The sequence below is a fragment of the Oryzias melastigma genome, linkage group LG3 (assembly GCF_002922805.2).
Source record: "Oryzias melastigma strain HK-1 linkage group LG3, ASM292280v2, whole genome shotgun sequence".
Taxonomy (NCBI): Eukaryota; Metazoa; Chordata; class Actinopteri; order Beloniformes; family Adrianichthyidae; genus Oryzias; species Oryzias melastigma.
The window spans coordinates 6,706,929-6,720,211 of record NC_050514.1 but is presented as its reverse complement, the minus strand read 5'-3'; the positions used below and the strand labels follow the sequence as shown (position 1 = coordinate 6,720,211).

General features: G+C 41.3%; 2 protein-coding genes across 6 annotated transcripts in view; both read left to right on the top strand.

Moving 5' to 3' along the window:
• Positions 1–4,300, top strand: part of ccnb2 (cyclin B2) — a 5,415-nt gene extending 1,115 nt beyond the window's left edge. For 2 of the 3 annotated variants that reach the window (XM_024295995.2, XM_024295994.2), the window contains exons 3-8: positions 1,400–1,663; positions 1,727–1,885; positions 1,951–2,187; positions 3,632–3,772; positions 3,864–3,974; positions 4,045–4,300. In XM_024295995.2, the coding sequence (XP_024151763.1) occupies positions 1,400–1,663; positions 1,727–1,885; positions 1,951–2,187; positions 3,632–3,772; positions 3,864–3,974; positions 4,045–4,152 (1,020 nt within the window). In that variant the 3' untranslated portion in view covers positions 4,153–4,300. Of the gene's footprint in view, positions 1–1,285; positions 1,304–1,399; positions 1,664–1,726; positions 1,886–1,950; positions 2,188–3,631; positions 3,773–3,863; positions 3,975–4,044 lie in introns of those variants that run through there. The other variant, XM_024295996.2, reaches the window with a different exon arrangement.
• Positions 4,301–6,681: 2,381 nt separating this feature from the next.
• Positions 6,682–13,283, top strand: part of LOC112161124 (CD82 antigen) — a 38,011-nt gene continuing 31,409 nt past the window's right edge. Inside the window, exon 1 of one of the 3 annotated variants that reach the window (XM_024296140.2) lies at positions 6,682–6,879. The gene's annotated coding sequence lies outside the window, so the exon portion shown is untranslated. Of the gene's footprint in view, positions 6,880–6,926; positions 7,061–7,135; positions 7,318–13,283 lie in introns of those variants that run through there. The other 2 variants (XM_024296141.2, XM_024296142.2) reach the window with 2 other exon arrangements.

Sequence of the window (13,283 nt, the reverse complement as noted above, 5' to 3'; positions counted from 1 at the left end):
TTGACATAATAATAATGTTATTAATAATAATAATATTGTAATTATTAATAATAATATATTAATATTGATAGATTAATAATAATATAAAAAAGAAAAGTAAAATAAAAAAAAAACGTTTTTTTCTTTCTTCATTTAGTCTGAAAGCATCACTCGTTGTAGTCACTTAAACTAACCGACATTTGTGTTTGTTTATGAGGGAGAAAATAAAGGAACATTATTTTTATGGTTGAGAATCTTCGTTTCTGGAAACTTTTAATCTTTAGACCGTCCTCGCCCGGAAGTAGTCAGACTGTGATCACGGTCTAGCTTTACGGGAGTCATTCGGGGCTGAATTAAAAAAGGGTCCGGGCGGTTTGTCCGAACCTACCCGAACCCAAACCTTGACGCGGCACCGACACGGGTCGGGTCCCCAAATCCCGCTGATCGCCCGGTTCAGGGATCGTTCCGTGCACCGGAAACGCTGATATTTCACGACTTTGGAGCCCCGTTTTGGGGAGAAGTCCAGCAAAACAGACAAACTATGAACTGTGTGTCTAAAATAAATGTATATCCTGATAGGAACGGGTGCATTTCTCACTAGAAATATTGGCAAAATAAAGATTAGTCCATAAAATATTTTATTCTGAGTGATTTTCCACCAAAAAAGAGTGAATATCCCACCGTGTTTTTGCTAGCAACAGGCAGAAACTCAAAAGTCGCGTGATCCGGCGCACCCCCGTAGAAATGAATGAGACGTAGCAATTCCACAATTTCGACCCCCTTTTTGTGAAACTGCTACGTTTTTCCCTGTGGACAAACGTGGGTACTGAACGTTTTTGGAGGAGACTGGGTTGCCTCAGTATGATCAAACTTTGTAAACAGAACCATGTGACTAAAGATCTCCTCAGTCATTGGCCAGTAGCTATCCAGAGTGACTCTGAGAGCTGCGCTCCAACATTTCAAGTGCGCCGCATTGCTGTGTTTAGCGTAAACAGAGATGCAGAAGACTGCTGAAGTTTGTACAAACTGCTTCTTTTCTAAATGAAATTTGGACTCAAAATCACTGCTGGATCAGTCTGATCCATCTCATGATTTTTTTTTTTAAATTTAAAGTCTTTGAGTATTGTTAAAGTCCCCTCCAATGAAAATCCTTTTTGTTTTTAACATGTCTGGCATTTTTCTTATGAAAGAGAACAAATGTCATAAATCATTTTGTATTTGTCCTTTTAAATTGTTGTCAAACTGTTGCAGATGGGCTCTTTTTGAGTTAATGATCCTTCTTTATCATCTCATCTGTTTGTAGACGATGGTCTCACTTTAGATGGTAATGAATCAAGTACTTTAAGAAACTAATGACCTATAATTGTGTTAATGTGTGAAGGAATCTTATAAAGTGTTGCCCTTCTCTGTGCGCTTACAGAACGTGGGACCATCAAAAAAACAACCTAAGCCCTCCTGTGCTCAGAAACTCGGGCCCGTTCAGCTGGTGGCTCCTCTGGTCCAGACCAGTGCCGCTGACCCAGCTCCCATCTTGACGTCTATGAAAGCGGAGCAGGGGCTCTCCCAGGCTTTCTCTGAGGTGCTCATGCTGGCTGTCCAGGACGTGGACGAGCAGGACGCAGACCAGCCTCAGCTCTGCGCCCAGTATGTCAAGGATATCTACAAGTATCTGCATGTCCTGGAGGTGAGTTCCACTCCTCCCCGGTCCCTCTGACCGTTCCTGGTCTCAGACTGGATGTTCTCTCAGGAGCAGCAGGCTATACGTGCCAACTACATGCAAGGCTACAGTGTCACTGAGCACATGAGGGCAGTCCTCGTTGATTGGCTTGTCCAAGTCCACTCCAGGTTCCAGCTGCTGCAGGAGACCCTGTACCTCACTGTGGCCATCCTGGACCGCTTCCTGCAGGTCAGTGCAGTCGTGCACACGTACATCTCCTCGTGCTTGTCTGTTTTAAAGCTGCCCTCATGCAGGTCCATCCGGTGAGTCGTCGGAAGCTGCAGCTCGTTGGCGTCACAGCCATGCTGGTGGCTTGCAAGTATGAGGAGATGTATTCTCCTCAAGTTGCGGACTTTGCCTACATCACAGACAACGCCTTCACAAAGTTCCAGATTGTGAAGATGGAGCAGGTGATCCTCATGAGCCTTGGCTTCCAGCTGGGACGCCCCCTCCCACTCCACTTCCTCAGGCGAGCCTCCAAGGTGGCCAGTGTGAGTTTGCTGGAAGTTAAACTATTACATTCAACTAGGGTGTGTTCGTGTACTTTAGTGGCAGTCCCTGGCTGCTTCTGCAGCTTCACATCACGGAAAACTCTGTCTGCACTGATCACGACAGACAAAAATCAACAGTTCATGCGAGTCAAAACAACTACATCCAACATTTTGCCCTTTAATGTCTGGATAAAGTAAGAAGAAAAACAATTGCCAATATGAGCACATGAACAAAGCAGATCATGTCCATGACACGCACACATTGTGACTCTTCATCTTTTAGTTTCATGAGCAGATGAGGTTAGAGCTCAGCCTGTTTGTAGGACTTTGCTTTAATAATAATGCATTTTATTTGGAAGTGCCTTTTAAAACACTCGAGGACACTCTACAAAGTAGAAAAACACAATAACATCCCTTTAAAACAATTATTGAAAACACATTAAATAAATTGACATCAGATTACAGATGAAGGAAAGTTATGAATTTGGGAAAGTAGATTCAAACAGGTTTCTAGTTTGGATTTAAAATCTGAAAAAGAGTCAACATTGCGGAGGTCGGGGGGCGGAGAGTTCCAGAGTTGGGGAGCTGAGCGGCTGAATGCTCAGCTCCCCATGGTGACCAGACGGGCTGAAGGGAAAAGGGAGAGCGAGTTATACGATGGAGATGATTCTTCCACACCAACACAAGCTATGGAAGAGTTGGTGATTTTAAAATAAAAGTCGATATTTTCTTCTTCAGCACCGCTCATTCTTTGACTTAAAGTGACAAAGTCAATGAAGATTGATTTTTAATTTTCACATTCTGTTGTGCAGAAAGTGTCTCATAGATCAGTTTGAGTTAGCAGTTCCAAGGGGGGTACCAGGATGACATCAGTGCCCCTCCTCTGCTTATGTCACAGAATGAGCGGTGATGAATAATAAGAACGAGCTGTTTGGAGAATTGCCTTTTCATTTTATTTAAGAAACGAGGAATACAGTTGCATTGCGAAAATGACAAAGCATTTTTCTTTACGCACTTTAATTTTTAAATTTGGTATTTCTAATTCAATTTGGTACAAATGAACTAAAGGACTTTTTCAAAATTAAATGTTAGATGCCATTTTCTTTATCATTTTAATGAAGTTACAAACAGAGCAGTGTTGAAGAAAATGAAAAAGCCGTTCTGAGATAGAGATATATATTTGGTTTAAAAGACATGTAATGCAGGTACATTTTGAAAATCAAGAAGCATTTCCAATATTCACTTCTATTTTGATTTGAGTCACAAACTCTTCCATTCCAACCGTCCGTTAATCCGGCAGCTGCAATTTTAACGGTAAGCCAGACAAACTGTTTGATTAAGCTGCACCGACTACAATGGTCTCACTGAAATGGGTTTATTTTTAGTTTTGAAAACTTTTTTTTTTATATATATAAATGAACCCTGAAAGTTGACTGTGTGTCAGGCTGACATGGAGAAGCACACTCTGGCAAAGTACCTGCTGGAGCTGACCCTCCTGGACTACCACATGGTACACTACCGGCCCTCGGAGGTCGCTGCTGCAGCGCTGTGTCTCTCTCAGCTGCTGCTCAATGGGCTGCCATGGGTGAGCTTCAAACCTCAAGTGTTATACTTTTTTATTTTATTATTTATTTATTTTTATTTTTTTGTGGCCATTTTTGAACGTCTGTTCTCAGTCGCTCGAGCAGCAGCACTACTCCAACTATGATGAACAGCACCTCAAACCCATCATGCAGCTCATGGCCAAGAATGTTGTGCTGGTGAATGAGGGTAGATCAAAGTTCCTGGTGAGTCTGCAGACAGAACAAACTCCTGAGCTAGACGTGAACATAGATTGACCTGTGGATCTGTCTGTAGGCAGTGAAGAAGAAATACTCCAGCAGCAAACTGATGAAGATCAGCCTCATTCCTCAGCTCAACTCTTCAACAATAAAGATGATGGCAGAGGCTCTGCAGAATCCATAAAACAAGATGTGGATGCCGTGGACTTTAATTGCACTTTATTTAAATTTTTAGGACACTCAAGTAATATCTGCTGTTATTGAGCAGCAGGTGGTGCTACAGACTTGTATTAATTTATTGTATTTCAATAAAATGTTTTTTGATTTTTAAACAGGTGAACTCATGTCTGGATTTTTAAACTTGACTGGATCTATGTGTACACTGTTCAACGCTGAACAGTAGTCTGATTTGTGTTAGAAAGTCTGACTTTAAGAGCAGCTGCATAACCAGGGAGCATCACAGGTCCTGCAGATGTCTGTCAAAATGACACGATCATGTGACATGTTACAGGAAGGACCATGTTGACGGGACAATCAGAACGCAGCTGCTAGTAGTTCATCAACACTAACTCGCATCACCGTCTTCAGCAGCAGGATCGAGGTTATAAGGTCTGAGCCTAAATTCCTCGTTGGCCAGTTTATCATATATTAAACATTCAACTCCTTACTTGTGTCTGAATTCCCTCCCTATAACTATCTAGTGCCCTGGATTTTAAAGGCAATTGGGACACCATTCTCACTATTCTTTGTTTTTGTTTTTTTTCTAAACGCCGGATATGACGTCACAGATTTCACAAAGTCAAAATGGAATCGATACGAACATTCACGTTCAACTGTGTTCTGATGGTGGAAATGTGGTTTATTCAAAAATTACATTTAAACACTTTTTTTTTTCCAACCGCAAAGCATTGTGGTCTATATTTGCTAATCTAGTGAGCATCGACGCACGCTAGTTTTTGGGAAATTTCTTGTGCATTAGATTATTGGAATTGGTGGATTTGGGTGGCACAAGAAAACGGGGGGGGGACTCTAAATAAAAAGTTGTCTGTCAATCAAAAGGTGAAGGTTCATGTTTGCTCCTTTCTGTTGGGAAGTTTTCCCTTTGAAGCGTCTCTTTATCTGAGGAATGTTCCTGTTCAGACCAGTGAAATAAAAGTGAATTTTAATGTCTGGGTCACCTATGTTTGACATTAATGCATCACAGAAGACTCTTTTGAGAACATCTCTTTTTGAATATGCCTTCACATGAAACCTGACAGTTCAGCTGAGCTCATGGACTCACCTGTCCTCACCTGTCTACAATATTCAGAACAGTGACCTCTGCTCCTCTTCACAGAAATGTCTGCTGACATCTTTAAAACACGAGGATGGAAGAGAAAATGTCTTGTGTGTTCGTACACCCAACTGTTCACTAGACTTCAGTCTGTAAATGGTTTCATAACCTTCCCATGGTCAAGCTCTTTTAGTTTTTGCTCTGTTTTTAGTAGGCACTCGTGTATGTGCAGTTTAGTCACTGGAATTTTCTGCCAGACCCGCTGTTCGGCCTGCAGGCGAGGCTGTGGCGTTCTCACCTCCTTAGAATAAGCCCAAGATCGATGGATAGAATACGTGCAAGTGCATCTCGTGATATTATAGTCCAGAACTTTGTCTTTAACCTGCTTCCAGATTTATTTTTTCAATCCAATCCATGGAGTATAAGCTAGGAAATTTTCTGGATGAAATTGCGATTCACAAAACCACTTGTCAGCTCTTTAAGGAAAGTTAGTTGTCTAATTTTGCTACTAAAGTAAATGACATTGTATAGCACTTTTCTACCTTCCTCAAGGCCCAAAGTGCTTTACAGTCACAGACACATTCACACTGGTGGCAGCTCTGCTGCTGAACTCTGGCGCCAACCTCCCACCAGAGGCAATGTGGGGTTCAGTGTCTTGCCCAAGGACACTTCGACAGGCAAGGTGGGAATCAAACCCGCAATCTTCTGATCAGGAGTCGACCGCCCTACCACTGTTCCACAGCCGCCTCATAGTAGTCAAAAACTCTTGTTATATTGTTCATCTCCAGCAAATTTAATGAGAAAGTAACAATTGGCAGGTAATGTTTTTTTTCGCTCGCAAGCCTCTGTGTCCAAGAATTGAATACTGAAACATGAGGTCATGTGACCAAATTTAGCATGCTGATTGGCTGTAACTGATGTCTACACACGTACAGGATCAGATTTCTGCACTATCATTTGATAATATGGAAATTAATATTGATTTAATACCAAGTTTGTGATTTAATTTGTGTAGTCCTCGTGACAAGCTTTACAGTGATACCTTCCTGTTATGGATTGGACACATAATGAGAAAGTTATGACACTTTGAACACTAGTATTTATTTCTGGTCACAAAAGATGAGTTTTGCTGTTTATTCAGGAATAAAATTACACTGTACTTGTGACCACTTAACGTGCTATAACTTTCTGATTCTTTAAGCTATCTGAATGATCTTTATACCATTGAAAAACGTCTATTTTAGCCATTCCCAGTGATATCAAGATCAGAGTAATCCACTGAATTTTCACTTTTAGTCACATACCTGTTTTTAGGCCCCGTGAGAAACCTGTCGACCTGGAAGTCCTGCTGTCATTACCAACATGCTTATTCCATTTCCATTGTATACGTTAGGTTATGGTAAGAGAACACTAGATCTGAATATTCTCACACGCGGCTGTTTTGGGGTGAAGGGAGGAGTTCCCGCCGCCGCCGCGCGGGGGCGCTGCCCGCGGGCCTCACGCGTCTCCCCCGCTCCTCCGTGCGGAGCTGCCGTTCGTTTGTTGCTCCTGAGTCGACAGTCCACTCTCAGACCCGCAGCGCTCCGCACTGACAGCCGCCTCGAGCCTCCTCCTCCTCCTCCGCTCACCTGCAAACAGGTAGGAAAGCCGCGAGGCCGCGCGCTGTTTGGGTTCAGGTGAAGAAAGGCGGGAGCGGCGGCCACGTTAGTGCATTCTGGGACTTTTTGGAGACAGAAGTTCCGGGGCTTCAGCGACATTCACTTTCCGAAGTTCGGTTCGGATGAGAAGGCAGAACTGAGACGGAAGACTCTGGTCCTGGGTGAGCTACCGGACCGGTTTCTGGAGTTTCGGTTTCGTGCGGTTCGTGCACGTGCAGCTCTGGTCCCTGTCGTTTGTTCCGGAAGAACTCCCTCAATAGAAGCTCGGGTCCAGTCGACGTTCTCCCCAAAGTCAGAACCAGCCGGGGCTCGCTCAGGGGATTCCTCCGCTGCTCAAATGGTTCCAAGTATTGTGGAGCCTTTTGTCAGCCCCCTGGTGAACTCTGACCTCACCAGGTCTCCAGTTTCTGTTCTGAAGGTTGGTAGATGTTGGTGATGTGAAGTTGTGGATCTTTGAATGGACCCCCTTTCCCTGGTGTTCCCTCCTAAAGATGGAGGGGGACCTCTGGATGTGGTGTTTGGAAACGGTTCTTTCAGAGAACATGAAGCCCGTGAGCGTCTGCTCTGTGGGGACGCCCTGTCTTTACGCTGCTCTGCATGAGGCACTGGGCCTGCAGGCTGCCAGCATTCATGTCAGGGAGAAAACTCCTTTGTTAGAGCCTGGACCAGACAAACCAGTCTGGATGGTTCTCAGGGAACTGCTGCATGGATTGGATGGTTTTAGGTCCTGCTGATAGCAGCTCCAGGCTCTGGCCCAGCTAAATGTGGGTCAGTGCTCTGTGGCTGGAAGCAACCACAGTCAGATTTCCTATCCGGCTCTCCAGGATGAAGATGCATACCTTTTGGAACCGTCAGTAGATCTTCAAACTGGTTTTGTGGGATGCACCTGCTGCTTCTGCAGGTGGAGAGTGATCCCATGTTCATGACACTGAACGGCTGGAGCTGATAAAAGTTTCTTATGGGCTGGATTTTGATGGGCTTGTTGAACTCTGTGTGTTTACGAGACACACCTTCATGTAAAATCTCAACATGCTCCTCCGGTTTGAGTGTCAAAGTCAACCACACAAGGGACCAAAATCCAAAACAGTAGACATTTAAATGGTGTAAGTTCAGGACCAGTTTAAAATGACTGAAAGTAATGTAAATTTGAAATAATGTATATATTTTAAATTTGAACAATTACAAAAAAGCATGTATATAAAAACTGTTAACAAAACTTTGATCAAATTCAGACAGTATTTGCAGGGTGGTAGATTACATGGTTGCAGTGGTTGCCCCGGGGCAGTTAGCTTGTTTGGTGCACCCATTAGCTCAACAGTTTTACATGGTCACTTTTTATCGCTGTCAACACCTGCATTAAGGACTTGAAAATGATCAATTTACAAACTGATGAAGACAGTTTTTTAATTTAAATTACAATTCTAGAATAACGACAAATTACATTAAAAGTTGGTTTTTAAAGTGCTTTACTCAGCTGAAATTGAAATTAAACAAAAAAAACGTTTATTGACAGTACGGAGCGTATCCAGAATCGCCTCATAGTTACAAATGTCTTGAATTAAAGGGCCTTTTTGTCATGCTGTTCAGAGTAAACTTTGTTCACATATTCAGTACTGTGAAAAAGTATTTGCTCAACCTGATTTATTTTTCCTTTGCATATGAATCACACACAAAGGTCTGAAATCAGTTTGATGATTTGATTTTAATATCACTCAGAGACAACCCAAAACGCTGATTTTCTTTACCAAGAGGGGAAAAATCCCAGTCTTTATCTGGCTCTGTGTGAAGAAGGAACATCTGTGACTAGACCTGCACGAAATGAGAAACATCTGTTTGAAACTGTATGACTGTTAATTGGACGGATAGCAAAACAGAATTCAGTTTGAAAAAGGTGTTTCCATTGCAGTTTTTTTGAAAAATGTCGATTTTGATACAATCCTAAAAACCACTTCTTTAAAATGATAAATTATGTTTTTTTAATTGTGTTTCTCTAAAGCACATTTAGTATCTCAAATCCAATTTGTGCAATTTCATAGTTAATGGAAATGCATCTACTGAGACCTTTCTCTGGAGAGTTCTGATGCATCACGCCGTCTGCTGCTCGGACAGCTTCACTGTCCCTCTGAGGAGCACACCTGTTCTTCAGGTGAAGCAGATGGTCGTCTGATCCAAGGATGAGGGCACAGAATCCGTGACTTCACAGCACAGTTTAAGGATTATGATAACAAATCCTGAAATGTCCACCAGACCACCCAAACAGGCAGGCAGGTAGCTGTGGTCACATGACTGCAGGAATACATGCAGATGGGAGATCCTCCTCTGACGTCAAACACCAGTTCATGGTGTCATCTTGTGCAGGACACTTCCTGATCCTAACCCCACAGCGAACCATCATACAGCGGAGAATGCCCTGGAACTGCCCTGCAGTGGGGTTGTTATCTGAGGCTCCTAAAAACAGAAACACAAACACATTTACTCACATGTCATATTTCCACTGCTCATGTGTGTTTTGATTAGATTTTTACTGAAGTAAATTCATGTTGACCACACGTAATACGTGCCGCTAAGATGCACATTGATGTGTTACTCACATTTTGGATATAGTTGTTCAAACTTAAAGTCCCATTAGCTTTCATGTACCTACACCTATATGTATTTAGAAAATGATCTGTGAATAGTTACTTTCTTTTTAATGATGTTAATATATACTTCTACTTCATATTTATGATTAGATTGTATTTTTATTGTTAAGCATCAAGTATCTGTCCTACCATTACTCTTTCCGCGGCGCTACCTTAAGACGCTACCTTAATAGCTGGTCCGCACAGCTGTGCAGAAGCCGCGTGTGTTTGTGTTGTGAAGGAGTTTAGTGATGGCCAGACCTACTAAAGATATATCATATGTGCATCAATCCTTGAAGAAGTTTGGATTATTTTCGTGGGAGAAATACAGACACAGATTTTGTCTGGGATGACGTCATGACACAGACTGCAGCCACACGCAGCGGCAGGCGGAGCTTCAGGAATCGAGCCGTTTACTTCCGGGTAGGACAAAACTCACAAAGTATAACTAATATTTGATAAATAATGAGTTTTTTAGTGGTCCAAATGTAATATATGATCATATATATGGATATAGTTCATTCTGAAAGGCTTAAGAAAATCATGATAGGGTCCCTTTAAAGATTATTTGAAAATGTCTTACTAATCCATGACATATTATGATACACAGTAAAAGGTAGTAATTGAAAACATTTACTCTCAATCACTACATTAACCTTTTGAATAAAATATACCTTTAAAGACCCACTCTAATGACAATCCTGTTTTATGTGTTTTTGATGTTCTTATAGCATTTTTCTTATTATGGAGAACAAAAGACTTTAAGATTAAAACAGATAAATACACAAACCCTTTGGAGAGGTGATGGATGAAGACAGGATCACATCCTCTCTCTGCTTGTTCCAGTCAGTCTTCTGGCTCGAAGGAGCCTGAGAACTCCGTCAATCCTCTCTTCTTTTTTCAGCTTCCCGTCACTTTTCCACCACTTCTGTGTCACTCGTAAACCTTTGTAGGTTGACCGTGAAAAAAATTCAACAATATAGCAGAAGATGATACGATGGAGGAACAGTTTCTACCGTTAGCATAATTTTGTTAGCCACGTAACGTTGTTTACAGTTATGAAAACTTATAAATGCTCTAATGATCAAACTACTGTTAGAATTTACTCGTGAAAGGTAATCCCACATGATCTGCTCTCAATAGAGGGCAGGTTGTTCAATCTGGAGCCTGCACGGACAAAAGGCATAGCTGTGATGTTCTGTTGACTGCAGCTGGTTGTGGACGTAGCCTAGCTAAAGCAGACCCCTCCAATATGACGGCACCGATGGTACAGTCCGGAGCTCAGAATGATGCGTTTATTCATGTATAATCTCTGTGGTGAAAAACTGTCTGACCAACTTGCGTGTCCATATTGCATGCACAAGAACTCTGGGACAGAGTTAAACTTTGAGGGAATGCTTTAGTTATTCCATGGGCACAAAGTAGTATTTCAAGGCAACAAATTAGTATTTTTTTTTACCCTTGTCAGGTGACGGGCTTTTTTGTGAAAAAGCGATCTAAACTGAAAAAAAATAACAAGATAAAAGTTCTAAAAACCGATGGAATATTTATTTCTTTTGTAAATAACCATGGTAGAACCGGGAAAAAACCCGACAAAGTGCACGCCATGGAGGAGTGCACTGCCAAGAAAAAGCGAAGGACAGCTGCTCTGTGGGGTGTGATTTATTTGTCTTAACACTTGTGCTATTCTAGGCATGTTTACATTTGGGGCTGGGTTTCGATTATTTTTTTCCAGAGAGTATCCAATTCACAAGAGCCTGGATCGATTTGATTCCAATTTTTTTTTTATTATTCTGTCAATCCTTCAAGTCAATTCAATTTAGATTTTACACATTTATATACATTTGTTTAGAAATGCAGTGTCTCAGTTTGACCACTAGGTGGCGATGGCATTATAGCATTACACCTTATTTCAGAGGAAAAAGAAAGTACGAGCAAAAAACAGTTTTAGACTAGATATTGTTACTTTAAAAATATTTCCTTAAAAGAGTTAGTAAAATTCATATCAGTGAGTTTATAAAGAGGTTCATTTAGTCAGCAACGTATGCTTAGGTCGACCGAGTATTAGCATTAGCCGTCCAATGGGAAATTCCATTAAACGTTAGCATCAAGCTAGCGGACTTTAGGACTATGTTCTAAATTGATAAGTATTTTCATGAGTCGATTATTGATCTGTTAAGCTTAAATGGATTCAAATCAATTAATAGATTTATCAACCCAGCCCTATTTACATTCAAAGTGCGGTCATCTGGACCCCACACGACAGCACGCTGACATTTTTTTTTCAAGGATTTTTTTATCTTCACTAGTGTCTATCGCAGATATAAACTCCTGTCCACCTCTGTCATGGGAGGATCACACATCAATGTAAGGGTGGGGTCATCTGGACAGAAGAGAGCACAAGGGTTAATTAATATCAATGCATGAATTATTTTTGATTAATCGCATGCGTTAACGCATTAAGACTTTTGGAGAATCATTCTGTGGACTAAGTCAAGAATTGAACTTTTTGGATAGTGTGCGGACCGTTACATCCGGCTTAAAAGTGGCACATCGTTTGATCATTATGACAACTAGGGATGCCACAAATGATTATTTTAAAAGTCTAATCCCAGATTGTTTTTACAACTAATCGGGGTCCCTGAAGAGTGTTGTAAACATGGCCTGACCAGGCTCACCCACTCACCCAGCGCTGGAAGGCAAGGGCCACGGGGACACCTCTCTCATGATCCATTCATGTCTCCAAAGCCTCTAGAGCTGCAACCATGAAGCAATGTGTCTCTGCATGATAACATCTTTGAACCAGACAGAAATGCATTTATAAAGAAATGGAGTGAAAGTAAAGTCATGTTTAGTTAATTTGTTTGATAAAAGCGAATGTCCTCCTGAATGAAGCCAGCTCGAGTGAGTAGACGCTCCATAAAGAACAGGGTCAGAATTTAAAAACTATCATCTTAAAATAGTACTCATGTTTGGTTGCTAAGGTGACCCCCTTTTCCTCATTGCAGGAGAAAACGTTGCCTTTTTCCAGGTTCTTGTTTATCTGTATCTGTGGACGGAGCAGATCTGGAAATCCTCATCTGATCCAGAAAACCTTTGAAATACTGGTATAAAATATTTGATCTGTGGAGTCAGATTATATGATTTGATAATCTAAAACACTTTAACCCTGATCCATAGTTGTGAAATACTGGATCCTGGTGATGCTTGTGGAGGTTTGTTGTAGGATTCTCGTTCAGAGAGAATTGAAGCCAAATTAGGGGCTTTTCCATGATTGGCAGGTAGACGTAAGTTCAAGTTCAAACAACTTTATTTATCCCCGAGGGGCAATTCTGTTTTTTGATGCAGAGAGTGCCTTCAATCAACATACAAGTTACACATGACACAGGAGCATAGAGAGAAATAAAAATAATAATAACAATAAGGGGAGAAAAACTGTACAATCCTATGATTCCTCAATACAGGAGAGGTCTGGCGTTGGATAAAAGAGACAATATATACAAGAAGATGGTATAAAAATATTGCACATAAATAGAATTGTGTGTGTATATATATATATATATATATATATATATATATATATATACACACGAGATGACATAAAGTGACGTAGTGTGTTTGTGATAATTTAGTTTAATTGTTTAATTGCACTGATTAGCTGGATTGTAAGTCATGGTGTGTGGAAAAGAAGTGAAGAGGAGAGTGCAAGCAGGTTGGAATGGGTGGAGAAAAGTGTCAGGTGTGATGTGTGACAGAAGAGTTT